The sequence below is a fragment of the Alexandromys fortis genome, unplaced genomic scaffold, assembly GCF_014885135.2.
Source record: "Alexandromys fortis isolate MF-2015 unplaced genomic scaffold, M_Fortis_MF-2015_v1.1 scaffold_29, whole genome shotgun sequence".
NCBI classification, from domain to species: Eukaryota; Metazoa; Chordata; class Mammalia; order Rodentia; family Cricetidae; genus Alexandromys; species Alexandromys fortis.
Window position 1 is genome coordinate 6,701,386 of NW_026067891.1, and position 10,163 is coordinate 6,711,548.

A 10,163-nucleotide genomic window follows, 5' to 3' on the forward strand; every position below is an offset into this window, starting at 1 on the left:
GAATGGTCAGTGTGCAGGGGTGGTGGTAAGGGCATTGTGTCACTGGCCAGCACCTCGTGTGTTCAGGAAGGGCTGCCCAGGTGTGCTAGTTATTTGTCCTGGTGTGTTTTGAAGTTGCCTTACTATCTCTTTTCCTGATGAATTGAGGACAGCTGGTATCTCCTTACCTCACTATAGTGGAGGGCTTAATGGATAGCCTAGGAGACTTGGCTTCCCCCACTCCTCTTTTTTTTTTTTTAATATTTGTTTATTTATTGTGTATACAATATTCTGTCTTTGTGTATGTATACAATATTCTGTCTTTGTGTATGTATACAATATTCTGTCTTTGTGTATGTATACAATATTCTGTCTTTGTGTATGTCTGAAGGCCAGAAGAGGGCACCAGATCTCATTACAGATGGTTGTGAGCCACCATGTGGTTGCTGGGAATTGAACTCAGGACCTTTAGAAGAGCAGGCAATGCTCTTAACCGCTGAGCCATCTCTCCAGCCCTCCCCCACTCCTCTTGCTGGACATGTCGGGTGGTAAGGAGCCCCCAGGCCTGCCTCTGCTTAGTCCTTATGCCACTGCTGGACAGAAAAGTAAAGCAAGGTTCAAGTCTGACATCTAGGAAATGTCCAAGACCACTTGACTAGGACATGGCTCAACTGACAGTGAGGTCCAGAGAATGGACTTACTCAATCCGTGCAGCTGCTGTGTCGTGCCCTGCTGAGAGGTTCCCCCATGAGGCCCACTTGCAGGGGGCTGGCACCCTGGGAGTGAGGGAAGTGGCCCTTGTGGAGCAATGTGCTGTGTCTTTAGCCCCTCTAGCCTGACCTTGTATTTCTGTCTTCTATCTCAGGCAGGGAGGACCTCAGCTTCCCACCTAGTGCCTAGGCTCCTCCCACCCTCTGAGAGTTCTTTACCTAGGCAGAAGAGTCACCTATAGGAAACAGGAATCAGGAATGCAGGCTCAAGCTGTTGAGGAATTGTGTGGGGCAAAAGTAGCCATGGTTCTCAGGGCTGCTTCAGAAGTCTGCCCTACAGCTCACTACCACTCAGGGTTTTGGGGCCACTCCTGACTGCTCAGTTTCAAGGAAAAGCAAAAGACAGCTACCACCTGGCCCCAGCCAGATTGCTTTTGAAATGAAAGAAAGAAATCTTCCCACCTCATGGATGTGCTCCTCACTGTGGTTCCTGGAGTCCCTGCGGTCAGAGTGGACCACAGGGACCTGGCCCTGCCTGTGCAGCCTCATCTCTCTCCTCTACCTGCTGCAGGGAGCCGAGTGCCCTCTATTGATGATGTCCTGCAGGATGGCAGCCCCCAGCACCATGGCTGCAGCCAACCAGTCCCCCCTGCCGACATTTACCTACCAGGTAATGGCACCAAGTCTCGCATAGACATTTAGGCAGAGCCTACCTCTGTCTCTGAGGGTAGGGGAAGGAAAGGGGAGTCTCGAGTGAGACCTGTTGTGCCCCTTCAGAGTCCAGGGCATCACTCTGACTCTAAGCTGTACTCTGCTAATCCCGCAGCAGGACGCAGGCCAGGCTTAGTCTGCCTTCTGCCTTCCTGCAGCCCTAGGGTTCTTTCCCACCCTGAACTTGGACTGAGGAAGGCAGGACAAGCTGTTTGCCAAAATACTAAGTCCTTTCTCTGGCTGCTGCCTGTGGAGGCCCAGGGAGGCCAGTCTGGCTCTGCTGAGGCTGCAGTCTGCCTTCCTTTGTGGCCCATGCCTGTGGCTTACCTAGGCCACTGCCCAGGTGTACAGCAGCTCATTCCAGCCAGGCCAGAGCACTGGACGTGTGGGGGTCTATTGGTTGGGCCACAGGCAGTGGGCTAGGGACTTACTGTTCTTTTGTAAAGGTTCAGGCACAAGCTATCACTTAGTTCGTCCGCTGTCTGTTCTTTTAGGATGAAGTTCTCAGCTTTACACTTGGGGTTCACACTTGGGGCTCCAAATCTTGGTTATAAGTGGGTCTCTCAAACTTACAACTGCTTTGGTCCTGGGAATCCTGATAAACAGCTGTTCCACCTTCTGAGACTGGTTCTTAGAGCAGCCACTTAAGGAGATGGGCCACTCCACGTGTCAGGGAAACTCCTTTGCTCCCTGCTTGGCCCTGAGGTCAGTGTTGCTCACTTTTCCAGGGCCACTTGGTACTGGGTGATTGTGACACCCTTTGATGAAAAGGGCCTCTGTCTCCTGAATGTGACGTGACCCATAGAGGCTGATTGGGAACATGGGTCGTGAGGTGTGGGAGAGTAGCTATGGGTCATCTTACCGGAAGCATGTTTGGGAGCAGCATATCCTAAAGGGCACAATTGCAGTATGTTCCTTGGAAGCATCTCAAGTACCCATCTTTATTGTAAACTTGGCTAAGCAGGAATTTGGGGGAGGTCCCTGGGTCTCTTGAGATACCAGTATGAGCTTTGCTCCTGCAGGTGGACCTGAAAGCACAGAATACTTTAGTCCCTCTGTGGCCTGCAGTACATCAGGACTGGTCACAGAGATAACTGTAGGCAAGGGTCTCAGGCCTCGTTTAAGTGTACCAAGTAGGAGGGAGGCAGTCAGCTGGAGAGGGTTCTGCACAGTGACTGCTTCCAGATCCTAGCTGCTCTCCGAGAACCACCCCTGTAGAGGCTTGCCCATGACAGAAGGCTAGCTTGCTGTCCCTGCACATCTTGTTGACGCTACCATTGATGTGTTCAGCACTGGGGTGTGGGGAAGGAGTTTGTATGGTGGCTTTACACCCGCATGTTTTTCCTTACACAATGGCACCTACCGTCTGTTCTCCTGGCTCTTGTCAGAGGCTGCATATCTTCATCTTGGTGAAGAGCACACATGCAGCTGGTGTCTTCACTTCTGACATTGGCACCACCACCTCCTGGTGCAGCTGAAGATGGGAAAACGAGGCTGGGGAAAGTTCATAAAACAGTGAGAAAGTTAGCTGGGCAGTGGTGGTGCATGCCTTTAACCCTAGCACTTGGGAGGCAGAGGTAGGAGTTCAAGGCCAGCCTGGTCTATAGAGCAAGTTCCAGGACAGCTAGAGCTACATAGAGAAACCCTGTCTCAAAAAACAAAACAAATCGAGTGGTGGTGACACATGCCTTTAATCCCAGCGCTTGGGAGGCAGAGGCAGATGGATCTATGTGAGTTTGAGGCCAGCCTGGTCTACAAGAGCTGGTTCCAGGTCAGGCTCTAAAACTACAGCGAAACCCTGTCTCGAGAAACCAGGGGGGAAAAAAAAAACTGAAAAAGCAGGTGCCTCTGCCAGCTCCTCTCCATGACCCAGAGACCTGACTCCATAGCCACAAGAGGACTATGCCTGCTGCCTTCGCGCACACACGTCTCTCTCTTGGCTAGAAAGCTGTCCAGAATCTGTCCTCGTTGTACTTACTACTTGGTTTCAGCAGGTGATGTGTGGGCAGTCTGTTTCTAGAAAGTTCCTGCCCCTGCCCCTAAAGTCCATGCCTTTCTGCTAACTGAGCTCCATCTGTCTCTCCCTCCTCTCTGCACAGCCCTGGGTCCCGAGTCCTGCTCTGTTGGTATAGAGGAGTAAGCTGGTACGTGACCTTTCCTCCACACTTCTGCTGGCTTGACTGGGTGTATCTGCAGAGAAGAGCCCAATCCCCTGTGAGGTCTTTCTGGATTCAGAGTCCAGAGCCCACTGATGGCTGCTGCACCTTTGTGTCTGAAAGGTGGCTCCTGGGGTCCTGGCTTTGGAACCAGAGGGTCTCCCGTTCAGACAGGTGCCCATCCAGGCTCTTTGAAAGTAATAATGTAGAGTCGTTTGAACAGTGACTCAACCCAGGCTTCTGGAGTTGCTGTCCGTGGTAGGAGGAAGGAGTTGGAGGATCAGGAAGCCTAGGAATATGTGGAACAGCATCCTGGGGGCTGCATACAGTAGTCTCACTGTGGTTTTTAAAAACAAAAATTTTGTACTGGGGATTAAACCTAAGTAGGAAGCACTCTACTGCTGAGCTACATCCCCAGCCTTCTTTACAGGTCTCTGTCCCTGGAGACAAGGTCTTACTAACTCCCTAGGCTGGCCTTAAACTTGTTCTCTAGCCCAAATAGGCCTTTAATAGTCATTCCTCCTGCCTCAGCTGTGGTTGTGGCTTTAAACAGTAGTTTAAATTTGTACCAGCCATGGGAGACTCTAGATCACCTATTCCCGTCAACGCTCCTGTCTATGGAACATGTGTCCTCCCAGGTCTGTTGTGTCCTGTGGAGCTGGAGAGAAGGTTCAGTATTTAAGAGCACTGACTGCTCTTCCAGAATACTCTGGTTCAATTCCCAGCACCCACATGGCAGCTCACAATCAACTATAACTCCGTTTCCAAGGGATTGGACATACTCTTCTGGCATCTGTAGGTACCAGGCATGCAACTTCTATTCAGAGTTACATGCAGGCAAAACACTCATACTATAAAATGGAAATAAAAGTAAGCATTAAAAAAATAATGCCAGGTGTGATGGCACAAGCCTTTAATCCCAGCACTTGGGAGGCAGAGGCAGGCAGATCTGAGTTCCAAGGCAGCAAGGGCTACACAGAGAAACCCTGTCTCAAGACAAACCCCTTGCTTCCTGTCCAGAGGGCTTGCTTCATGCCTCTCTTCACTTGTCACTGTGGCCTCTGTCCCCTCTCTGGCATCCAACTCTCTCGTGCCCTGCTGAGCTTTCCTGTCTGAGACCATTGTTGCCCCTGAGAACCTGTCCATCTTGTCTCTGAAGCCTTCTGTAGTAACACACACACCCCACTCTTAGTCCTGTCAGATTGCTGGTTACAGAAACATCACTGAAAACTAGGCCCAAAGGTGGGGACTCTTTCTTCTTAAGGTTCTTTTTGTTTGTTTTTCAAGACAGGGTTTATTTTTGGAACCTGTCCTGGAACTAGCTCTTGTAGACCAGACTGGCCTTAAACTCAGATCCACCTGTCTCTGCCTCCCGAGTATTGGGATTAAAGGTGTGTGCCAGCACTGCCCGGCCTTCCTTAGGTTCTTACAGAGAGGCTGGTAGCCTTTCATGTCAGGTTCCCCAGAAGAATGGCACCATGGCAGATTCACACAGTCTGTCTGGGAAGTGCCAGGTTGGTGTCCAGACTCTAGGCTGCAGCTAGGGAACCTGGCCTGGTGTGGTGGTTTCTTTCGTTTTGTTTGGGTTCATTGTTTCTCAACATCCTTGTGCCCCTTTGAGCTCCTGAAATAACAGCGCTGTCGTTATAGCTTCTGTAGGAGGAAGGGACAGCTGTGTTGGAATTCAGGTTGGACTTCAGCAGTTAAACACAGGTCACAGCTGGGGACTGCACCATAAGAAAAAAAAAGAGAGAGGGTAGGATTGGTTTGTCTGTGTCACCGCTGCTTCTGCGGACACCGTTTCCCTGGGATAACACCACACAGCATCACAGAGTGGACCCCTGGAAGACAGACAGGCTCTGGGGCCTCTTCTGCTCCAGTGGAGCTGCTTGCTCAGGCAACCCAAGTACCACCTTGCTTTGTTCCCATCTGCTCACTTTCCCTTGCTAGAGCTGCCTGAACTCCAGCTAATCCAGCTGCAAAGCTCTTGGCTAGACTCTGCTGCTGAGATCCAGGAATGGTAGTCCAGGGCAGGACACCCAGGGGCCAGCAACCCACAGCTCTACTGCCTGGTGTTGAAGGGTGCTCTGTCTCAGTGTAGGAGACAGATACAACTCCCTAGCCTTCTGTGAGGTCGCATCTATTCCTGCTAGATGGCATGTACTTGGGTTGCGAGGTAGAGGGCGCTAGGTGGTCCTGTCCCCATGAGGCTCTGGGTTGATGGGAACAGATGTGTGACCAACAGCCCATCATGACCCCTCCTTCCTCTGATCCCCCCTGCAGGATGGTCCACCTCCATGGAGACGCCACACAGCCTTGGCACCACCAGCTCCCCCTGGCCTCTGCTGAGTGGCTCTAGTTCTGAGCCTGGAGCTACTGAGCTGACCCCACTCTGAGAGCCTGGCTCAGCTGGTAGCACAGAGCCCTCGGTATCCCCCAAATTGCCAGGAGGCTTCCTTGGAGCCCAATGAGACCCTGGCCTCTCCTGTCTGCACGCCTGATGTGGCCTCTGGGCTTTGAGGGGCCATAGTGAACCTTGATGAAATTGCACAGTGGACTGCTCTTCCACACACCCTCCTTTTCTATGGTCGATATATTTGTAAATGGTACAAGATGAAGGACAGCAGCTTCCTCCATGGGCCATAGGCCCTAGAGGGTCTTCCAACTGCCAAGGTTGGTGCTCTGAGCACTTAAACCAACAGAAGAGAATCTACCCAAGAAGTGAAGTTTGGGAAGGGTGGGCAACCCAGGTTACGGTTGATGAAGGAAATGGTGCCTGTCTGCCTGTCCCATGTGTGTCCCCCAAGGCAGCCATGCTTCGCTGCTGCTTTCACCTGATGTGTGTCCTGTTCTCTACTCCCTACTAGTGACCTCTGACAGCTGGGGCAGCTGGGGCAGACCTCAGTGGTCAGAGTGTGTTAACAAGACAGCCATTGCAGTGGTTGGTACCCAGGACCCCTTACAGGCCCCACTTCACTCCCTCCCTCAGAGCCTCCAAGATGAAGATGTTCACACTTGCAGGGCAGCACTGCCCACCACCTGCCAGGAAAGAGCCTGAGCAGCTTCCATAGCAGACATCAGCAGTTACATGTCCTTTTGTGTTTCCCTTTGGTTAATTGTCTTAAGGCTCCTGTCCGAGCCCACCTAGGAGTAGTGCCCCAGTGATACTTTGTTTCTAAGGTAAAGGGCCTATGGGTGGCCCTAGGACAGAAGTGCCTAGGCAGAGCGGCTGACCTGGTGGGCAGATATGGAACTGCTCTACCACTCACCCAGGTGACAACTTGTAGCAATGCTTGGAGCCCCCCTTTAGGCTCAGGGTTGCTTGAGCTCTGGCTCTGCCTCTGCCCCTTTCTAGCAGTGGCTGGCCTGGTCTCTGGTAAGCCTGTGAACAGAGCCTTGTCTGCATATCCATCTGCCCTCTCCTGCTGAACGCACACATAATGCACACATGTCGGCATGTGCATGCCCACCCCCACCTGCCAACACCCTGGCCTCTGGCCGTGTACTGGTACCAGCACTTTGAAAGGTGGGAGGCAGACTTCAGACTCACATGTGCTATCATTTGATGGACCCTGATTGGCTAGTTTTGGGGTTGTTTTTACTGTATATTTATAGTAATAAAATCATGCAGCAATATTCTGCGTGTGCCTTTGTTCTGGCACAGCACCGTGGGCAGGTTTGGTCCTTGATGTGGTGGCAGGACACTGGCTTTTGGTAGCTCCTGACCGATTTTGCTTCATTTGCTTGTGTGAGAAGAGCAGTGAGTAGTACCCCGTCCAAATACAGGCAAAGGGTTTTTTTTTTTTTTTTTTTTTTTTTTCTATTTGTTTTGTTTGCTCTGCCTGGAGTGAAGCTGGACATGGTATTTAGCCCACCTCTCCTGAGCAATTTGGTGATCTTAGCCTCCAGGTACCAGACAGGTTGTCCCAGTTCTTACACCCATCCCTGCACTTCTGATGTCCCGGAGGAGGGCAAAGTCACTTAGATGCTTAAATCTTTAATGGCATGGTTTCACAGAACAACGGTGGAGCCACAAGCTCGGGGTCGAGGCACAAGGGGAAATCTGCACCCTCAGAGATGAAGTGGATATTAAGATTTGCAGCTGTCCCATCAGGGATGTCTGGGACTCTCTAGATGCTCAGTATATATATATATATATATATCTCACTCGGATGACCTGGCGTCTACGCGATGCATCTTGGGAATTATAGTTTTCTGGTCTGTGGGTGCGGTCATCTGTGCACCTTGGAGGGTGGTAAACCCCACCCTCTTGCCTGGGGCTCCAGTCTTCTGAGTTCTACCCCAGGCTCTCAGGATTGGTGGGGGCGGGCCAATGCACGTGGATGCGCGTGGATTGGGCCTATGTGTCGTGGGCGGAGTCGCGCATGCTCATTTGGGCGGTGGGCCTGGAGCGTATCAAAATGTCGACCACGACGGTTCCGGAGCTGAAGCAGATCAGCCGGGAGGAAGCAATGCGCTTGGGACCCGGCTGGAGCCACTCTTGCCATGCCATGTTATATGCCGCCAACCCCGGGCAGCTCTTCGGTCGTATTCCCATGCGGTTCTCAGTGCTGGTGAGGAACTGGGTGGGCGAGCGGGCAGACACAGGCTTGGGGCGCCCTGTGGACCCCGCGCCCTGATCTGGCTTACCTTGCAGATGCAGATGCGCTTCGACGGGCTGCTGGGCTTCCCCGGGGGTTTTGTGGACCGGCGCTTCTGGTCACTGGAGGATGGCTTGAACCGAGTGCTGGGCCTGGGCCTGGGTGGCCTGCGCCTTACCGAAGCTGACTACCTGAGCTCACACCTAACTGAGGGTCCACAACGCGTGGTGGCACATCTGTATGCACGGCAGCTGACACTGGAGCAGCTGCATGCTGTGGAGATTAGCGCTGTGCACTCGCGGGACCACGGTCTGGAGGTGGGACCACTGCCTGGGGCCCGCCCCCATTCCCACTCCTGAGGTTTGACTCTGGCACCACAGAAGGCAACGATGGGTAACAAGTGTCCCGCAGGGTCCTCACCCTGGCCACGCTGGGTGGGAAGAGACACTTGGGGCTGTTTACATTTGCCTTGCTGCCTGCCATTGTCAGTCCTGGGAGTGGGGCATGGGATCCCTGGAAAGAAGGGACGGTCAGGGTCTGCTTGGGAAATTGAGGACAGACCAAAAAGGCTAAGTGGTAGGGTTTGGGGTTGTCTCATAAGAGGTTATGTGAAAGCTTTTAGGGTTTGTGGATACTCTGGCGGAAGGGGTTTAGAGTGAGACCAGGGATCATGAGTGCTGGCGGACAGGGTGGGGAGTGCATAGGCTCTTCTGCTCCAGCTGTGCCTGGCCAGACCCTGCCAGGGTCCTACCCCTGTAAGGAGAACCCAGCCCCACCCATGCCCTCTGTCCCACAGGTGCTGGGCCTTGTACGTGTCCCACTGTACACCCAGAAGGATCGAGTAGGAGGCTTTCCTAACTTCCTGAGCAATGCCTTCGTCAGCACTGCCAAGTACCAGCTCCTATTTGCCCTTAAGGTACTCAACATGATGCCCTCGGAAAAGCTGGCCGAGGCCTTAGCCTCGGCCACAGAGAAACAGAAGAAGGCCCTAGAAAAGCTGCTCCCGGCCTCATCCTGAGGAGTTTCCTGTGTGGGTTCTTGCCCTCCCTTGGCTGTCTCTGCCTACAGGCCCTGGAATTCCCGAGAAGTGTGCCTTCTAGCGTGTTTGGCTTTGCACCCCTTCTGACTGCAAGGGACAAGCAGGCAGCTGTTCATCTTTACTGTCCCAAGCAGTCCCTGGGACCTAACTACCCCCTCAGGTTTGTTCAGTGGGGTGGCCTGGGCCTGGCTTTTTGAAGCTGAGGATGTTCTCACTCATTCCAAGGCTCAGACTGTCCTGTGAGTCTGTTCATGACAGGTTGAGGCCCAGCTAGAGCCCACTTTTCTGAAGCAACCACTTGGTTGGTACATGGCTCCTGGACTGGTCAGGGGTTTCATTCAGTGGAGGTGACCCATGTTAGACCATTCCTTTCCTTAGCCCAGAACCTGATCCAGCTTGCAATAGGGTTCATTTGGGTTGTTGTTGGGTTTTTCTGTTAGATTTTTCTTTCTTGGTGTGTAAACTGTGGGTTGCTTTCAGAGTGGCTGTGCCACACATGGCTTGGTTCCTCCTCCCCAGAAGGGCTCAGCTCTGTGGAACTGAGGAAACAAGACAATAAAGCCATTCCTCTGATGCTCACATTTGCTTCTGGGTGGCATGGCGACATCTTTCTTTGAGGTATGTGGAGGTTGGGTTCAAGAACATGATAGGACTCTGAGCCCTGAAGACAACCAGTCTGGCCCTTGTGGTGTGGTGTAGACGGAAACACAGACTTGATGTGTAGAAGAAAAACAGCAGCACCTCCGTGCCATCGCTGGCTGACTTACAGCCTGTCCAAACACTGGTACAATTGGAAAACTCCCACAGCTCAAGAAAGGCTGTCTGCCAGCTTCACTTTAGGGCTTAGAACAGTCACCAAGCAGGGGAGAGATCCTGGGGCAACGGATGGAAAACAGAACTAACTATAGATAGATTACTAGGGTCTGCTGTTGATAGTCAGAAATACATGTCATATGATCAGAAATGA

General features: G+C 52.4%; 2 protein-coding genes across 12 annotated transcripts in view; both read left to right on the forward strand.

Annotated features, from left to right (window-relative positions):
* Positions 1–7,192, forward strand: part of Mgrn1 (mahogunin ring finger 1) — a 55,201-nt gene extending 48,009 nt beyond the window's left edge. For 5 of the 10 annotated variants that reach the window (XM_050135720.1, XM_050135671.1, XM_050135688.1 and 2 more), the window contains 2 exons: positions 1,261–1,359; positions 5,840–7,192. In XM_050135720.1, coding sequence (XP_049991677.1) covers positions 1,261–1,359; positions 5,840–5,952 — 212 coding nt within the window. In that variant the 3' untranslated portion in view covers positions 5,953–7,192. Of the gene's footprint in view, positions 1–1,260; positions 1,360–3,499; positions 3,545–5,839 lie in introns of those variants that run through there. The other 5 variants (XM_050135703.1, XM_050135728.1, XM_050135714.1 and 2 more) reach the window with 2 other exon arrangements.
* A 182-nt stretch (positions 7,193–7,374) lies between these two features.
* Positions 7,375–9,775, forward strand: Nudt16l1 (nudix hydrolase 16 like 1). 2 transcript variants are annotated; one of them, XM_050135758.1, is made up of 3 exons: positions 7,375–8,130; positions 8,214–8,550; positions 8,954–9,083. In XM_050135758.1, the coding sequence occupies exons 1-2, from the start codon at positions 7,900–7,902 to the stop codon at positions 8,514–8,516; spliced, it is 534 nt and encodes a 177-aa protein (XP_049991715.1). In that variant the 5' UTR covers positions 7,375–7,899; the 3' UTR covers positions 8,517–8,550; positions 8,954–9,083. The 2 variants fall into 2 exon arrangements, with proteins under 2 accessions (XP_049991715.1, XP_049991708.1); XM_050135751.1 differs by having other exon boundaries at positions 7,377–8,130; positions 8,214–8,474; positions 8,954–9,775.
* The last annotated feature ends 388 nt before the right edge of the window (positions 9,776–10,163 follow it).